This window comes from Vicia villosa, linkage group LG6 (assembly GCF_029867415.1).
Source record: "Vicia villosa cultivar HV-30 ecotype Madison, WI linkage group LG6, Vvil1.0, whole genome shotgun sequence".
Lineage (NCBI taxonomy): Eukaryota > Viridiplantae > Streptophyta > Magnoliopsida > Fabales > Fabaceae > Vicia > Vicia villosa.
In genome coordinates this window covers 15,362,735-15,369,054 of record NC_081185.1, presented here as the reverse complement: position 1 = coordinate 15,369,054, position 6,320 = coordinate 15,362,735, and the positions used below count along the sequence as shown (strand labels likewise).

Sequence of the window (6,320 nt, the reverse complement as noted above, 5' to 3'; positions counted from 1 at the left end):
GTTAATTTTCAAGCTTTGGATCACAAGATTGTCCAGTCAATGGTTCAAATGATCAACAATCAACTATGCCGACCTAAAAGTCAACTATAGTCAAAATACAGTCAAACTTAAAGTCTTTTGGTCAATATCAAGTATTTGATGTTATATCCATAATATTATCAAAGGTTGATCATGATTCATTAATAAAAACTCAGAAATGAACAAAGTCAAAAGGTTCAAATTAGGGTTTTTTAAGGAGAAAGTTAACTCAACTTTGACTGGCCATAACTTTCACATGGAGTATCAAAAATTTCCCAACCAAAGCCTATTCTGAAGGAAATTGGATTCTCTACAACTTTGTCTCTCACATGCCAAGGCTATAAATGCTTCATTCAAGAGATATGGTCCAATACATTACAGGTCCTCCAAAAAGGTCATTAAAAGGTCATCTTTTCAAAAGCCCATAACATGAGCATGGAAGCTTCAATTGAGATGAAACCAAAAGGGTCATTTAGAGGACTCCTTGAGCTTTCCAAAAAGTCCTAGAACAGGGTCATATGGCAAAAATTGAAAGAGATACAAGGCTCAGAGGTTGGTCGATTTTGGTGAAATACATAAAACCCTAATTAAGTAATTTTGGTTTTCTTGACCAATGGGCCTAACTTTTGGATTTTAAACATGACTTTGGGCTTCACATGGACTCCTAGACTAATTATTTCATTTTTATAATATTTATATTATTTATTTGAATATTTATTCATTTAAATACTTATAAATCACATAAAAATATGAAATAATTTTCTTTAAATCAAGGATTTATTTTTCAATCAAGTTTCAATCACCCAAATATCAAATATATGGTACAAATTTCGTGGAAAATAGGATTGGTGAGAGAAGATTAGGTTTAAGCCAATTTTAGAAAGAATTAAAATCAAATTTCCAATCAAATTTCCTCCCATCAAAGCTTGATTTATTTCCAATCTCTCAACCCTAAATTAAATCCATATATATTCTAAATGATTCAGAAGGAAAGGGGGGACGTTTTGGGCAGCCAAGAGAGGGGTTGAAAAGTGCAAAAATTATCAAGAACTAGGGCAAATTCGTGTGGCTCTCTCCAACCATTCTCAAGACCAAAAACTCATCCTATTCCATTCCTGATACACTATAGAATGGATCCAGGTAGTATGTATCATTGAATCACGTGTGGAATTCGTGTGCCATGTGTATCACTTTTGTTCATATCTTTGAATTTCGTATACTATATATCACGATATTTTTAATGGAATTTGATGCTACTAACATGTTTCTGGATTGATTTAGAATAGTTATGATGCTTTACATGCGAGTTTGGGGACCGAAATCATAAACCACCATTGCTAGGGCATAAGAGAAATTCTCTTTCGTTCTCACGGTTACTGCGCGATTTCAATCAAACTAATGCCACCATTAAGCTTGTAGCATCCGAATTAATAGATTCGGGTCCTTGGATTCGTGTTTTGGATCAATTTTGCAGGTTTTCAAAAGTATAAAAGGATTCGAAGATTTTTTGGCAGGAGAATCCGCAGCTAACTCCATAGCCAAATTCGCAGGAAAAACCAAGGAAAGAGATGAACAGTTCTGTTGACTCCCTCATTCCACGCGCATGAATGTTATTGGCTGGTCAGATGCGACTCAGCCTCTCTCCTCACGTTAATGGCCAATCAAAGCTCCCTGGGGGACCCACGCGTGATCTGTTTGACCTTAATCCATATTTTAATCAATTTTATTATATTTAATTTTCTTTATGTTTCAATAACACAAAAGGTGAATGGTATAGAGGGTAAAGGAGGCGTGCTGAGAACTTATCACACCTAGGTTCAATCCCTGGGTGTGCAGTTTTTTAAATTTGTTTTATTAAATTCTGCTCACAGATCTAGCGTGTGCGCGTTACGAGGGATCACGGTACGCCCTCACCAGTCAGCCACCAGATAAGTCGACACAAGATCCAACGCCCAGGTATACGCATTCCCACCATGGAGCCTCAGAGGCCAGCAGCACATGATTTATGCCCAGGTTTTATTTAATTATTTTCATATATTGTCTATATAATTGTATAATTAATTATTTTCACTACATGCCTAATGTAATTTTAAAATTAAGTTAACAATATAATTATTTAGAATTATTTTCCCGATTATTTCGATTATTCGATTTAATTAATTTTAATCTTTAATTATAAAAATCACAAAAACCCTAGAGAGGTTTGTCAAAGCATTAGGGTTTGCCCAATCCCACTGGTCATTTGGCCAAAATATTAGGATTTAATGTATTATTCGTTTCGACTAAATCTATTGGTCGCGATGGGTAATAATCGATTATTTAATTAATCAATTAAAATAAAAATACATTTTATTTTGCTAAAAGGTTTTAACCATCTTATTGGTTACGATGATTAGCATATTTCCCTTTAAAAATTCGTTATTATTTTTAATCAAAGCTATTGATTATGAGGGATAACGATAAAATTAAATAATTAAAATACATCTATTTTCTATTAGTGATAATCGAACCTATCGATTAGAATTGTTAGCAATCCTTTACTAATCTATTAATTATGGTGATCAAACCTATTGATCATTGCGATTAATAGTGCAAATTAAAAACAGGGGTGTACGCCATTTAAAACACATCAAACCACAAACTACGGATTTTCATCACTTCGATAAGGTAATTCAAAATACCTTGCAAACCACAAATTTCAAAACTACGATAAGGTAACTCAAAATACCTTCAAACAACTTCATACTAAATTTAAGGCGTACAACCCTGCCCCGAACTACGTTGACTCTGATTCTCCCTAAGGAGATACGTAGGCACTTGGCAACAAGGCGAGTCCCCTTCCCCAAAATCTCATTTTTGCCCTTTTCACTTCTTTAGCTATTAATCTAATTATTTTAGCCATAAAATCCGCCTCTAAATTCAAAACCTTAGGAAAGGGTTAAGGGTGCCTAACACCTTCCCTTGACCCGAATATAATATCTTACCCCGAATTTCTTAACTGCGTAGGGTTTCCTATTCGCCCTGGTAGAATAGGTGGCGACTCTAAAAGCTTAATTTTTAGGGCAGGTTGCTACACAAGGTATGAAGGTCTTCCTCTCCCTTTTTTTGTATCTTGTAGATGAAGTTCTAACAAGATTTTTCTATATCTATTTGAGCAAGATTTTTTATGTATGAAGATTTGTAGTGTATATGATTTTTGTGTGTGAAAATTGTGTTCACTTTCATGGCCTTTTATAGAGGAAAGTGAGGGGAAAACTTGAGGACAAATTAAAACTTGGCTTAGGAGTTAAGTTTGCTTAGTGTCCAAGTTTAAAGTACAAAATATCCACTTTAGTAGATTTTTCTTAACTCTAGTTAAGTTGGAAAGTTGAACAAGTTGATGATATAGATATTTTCACTTTTCTTTTTATCTCCTTTTTTATGAATATGTTTGAACATGATTTGGGCTTTTGGGCTCTTGAATTGCTTTTGTTGGACTTTTGTTAATTCCACTCTTTTGTTTCCTTTTCATGCGGCATGAACATCTTGAAGAGAGCATGAAGGAACTTGAACTCAAGAGTTGAAATTTGAAGATTGAAGACTTGGTGAATCCAAGAATTAAATTTTGGAAGCTTTGCATTTTTCTTGTAATTCAAATTGGGTTCCACTTTAGAACTTGTATGAACTTTGTATTTTTGAAAATGAATGGAACTTTAAATGTTGTAAACTTGAATTTTGAATGAAGCTTTTGTAATTTGTTTGGAAATTGGAACTTGTAAAAGAACTTCATTTATAATGCTTGCACTTCCTTTAGAACTTTGAATGAAATTGTTATTCAATCACGAAACTTGAATATTTTTAAGTGAATTTGAATTTGTAGATTGAATTCCTTTTGAATAGAAATGATGGAAAATCTTTGAAGTAGTGGGAAACATGAGTTTCAAGTCTTGAATATGTTCTTGTAATTTGATGGAAAACTTTAAACTAAAGTTACTTGAGCTCAAATCAGAGATACTAGTAGAGCTCAATCAGAGATACTTTTTTTTTCGAGGTTGGAACCATAGCTATATTAGTTACTTTGCTATATCCAATATTCATGTATACTTTTCTAATATGAACTATTTTAGTTTTTTTTTTCTTAAAATTTTTTTATCAATGAACTCTTTTAATTGATCCTCAACAATAATTATGATTTTTTTTTTATCTTATTAGGCGCTCCATATCTTTTAGGCACTACAAAATATCACTGCCACTACAAGCCATTGGATTTGTTAAGAGACAAAATATCCCTAATCTATAGTGTAACCACAAATTAGTGCTAATTAATTAACCACAAATTTGATTGATAGCTATGAACCACTTTAAATATTTATTTCTTAGAAGAAATCATTAGAAACAAAAACTGAATAAATACTCAAAAAAACATGTTATTTCCTTTCATGCATGGCTTCACCTTATAGAACTCAAAAAAACAGAACTTCAAGATGGAAAACATGTTATTAAAACTTGTCTTCAAATTTATAATCCTAACAAATCAACAGAACTTGTGATTGTTTTGTTTGAGGAATCAGATTCAACAAGAGGTGAGTTCATGCTAGGAACATCTTCAAGAGGACTCAAAGGAAGACAAGAACCATGCAACTGCATGTCACAAACCATTTGTCGAAGCTCCGAAGCTTGTTCTTTCAATTGAACATTCTCTTGAACAACTCTATCATGAGATTCTGAAAAACTTTTTAACTTATCTAGTAGTTGATGATTCTCATTCCTTAGCCAAACAACTTGTGACCAAAGCTCATCAAGGTGTTTTTGTTTCCTCATTCGGGATCGGCGCGCTGACTCCCGGTTCGATATCATTCTTCGATGCTTTCTTTCGTTGATTAGGCCTTTGTTTTGCTCGTCCGCTTCGTCCGAGGTTGAGTTGTTGCTTATGCATGAGGATTGAGGACTGAAGTCTTGAAGAATAGGGTTTTGGTTGAAACCATAGAGATGAGAGGTTTGAGTTGTGTTTTGGAAGATGGTGTAGTTGCATGATGATGGATAAGGGGATGGATTGGAATTTGGGAGTAAATAATTGAGTTGTTGTGTGTTAAATTCTTTTGTTTGCATGGTGGAGGAATGAATAAAAGATTGTGTTAGGATTTGGATAAAAATTGTTGGAGAGTGTAGAATATGATTGGATTTGGAGATGGAGGGAATATGAGTGGGACTAGTTGGTATATATAGGGAGGGAAAATAGTGAAATGACCTCATTTAACTAATGTAAGGATAGGAACAAGATGTCAATGTAGATACATCATTTTTTATTTTATTTTGGGTTGCTAATATTACCCAATTTTATAATTGTTAATCCTGCGTATCCGTTTCACACTCGTTTTAAATAAAGTTTTAGATCCATACCACCAATTATATTTGTATGTTATATTTTTCTGCAGATCTTTTACTGAACAGATCTAAATGAGACGTATATACTCGTTTGTCATTTTTAATTACATATATTTTGAGTTTGCGCACTAATCTTTATATTGATTTTTTTTTTTACTAATTAGTTTCAATATATCTTTAACACACTACTTTTAGGGTTAAAATTATCACCATTTCTTAAAAAAATAAAGAAATTCAATATTCTATTTAAAGAGAAAAAATCATGAACAAATTTTAAAAAGTAAAAAAGAATTGAATGATGATAACTATTCAATGTAATGTCTAACTTCATCCTTTCTTTTGGAATGGAGCTATCAAAACTACAATTTTGGCATTTCAATATAAAAAAGTTGAATTACTTTAATTTACATAAAAGAAATAGCTTTTAAGCCAAAAACTTCTTTTAATCCTTTTAAGAAAAAGTTTTTAAAAGTTAAATAGACTAATCAAACAAGCAATTTAAACATAGCTTTATTCATGTACATTTACATATATAACATACATATATTATTCATATCATTTGTTATGTAGGTTATGAGGTTGATTGAACAAACTATATATATGTATGAATAACATGTTACACATACATACATGGATTATGGATAATCACATCCACAACATAAGTGACACAACGTGTGGAAGAGGCAACTTGGTTTAGTGGATAATAATCATTTTTGGACAAAAAAAAATGCTTACATCATATAATTAAACTTAGACAAAGGCATATCATATCATGGGGAGTATAATAATTCAATTGGAAGACTGTTTAAGCAAAAAGTAGGTGCTGAGAAGTCAATTTGTTATTTATGTGGAAGTGCGTAATGTGCTATTTTTGAGTTGATTCTCTTTTAGATAATGGACATGTTTGATTAAATGACATAAGAAATTTGGTTTAAAAA

At 32.2% G+C, this 6,320-nt stretch overlaps 1 protein-coding gene across 1 annotated transcript; it reads right to left on the bottom strand.

Annotated features, from left to right (window-relative positions):
- Positions 1–4,153: 4,153 nt before the first annotated feature.
- LOC131611273 (basic leucine zipper 43-like) lies at positions 4,154–5,197 on the bottom strand. The gene has a single exon (XM_058883342.1). It carries the CDS (start codon positions 5,104–5,106, stop codon positions 4,516–4,518), a length of 591 nt encoding a protein of 196 aa, XP_058739325.1. The 5' UTR covers positions 5,107–5,197; the 3' UTR covers positions 4,154–4,515.
- Between the last annotated feature and the right edge of the window lie 1,123 nt (positions 5,198–6,320).

What these genes read in the sequence shown, in the direction of transcription:
- LOC131611273 (XM_058883342.1), bottom strand. Translation starts at nt 5,106, where the DNA reads ATGCAAACAAAAGAATTTAACACACAACAACTCAATTATTTACTCCCA.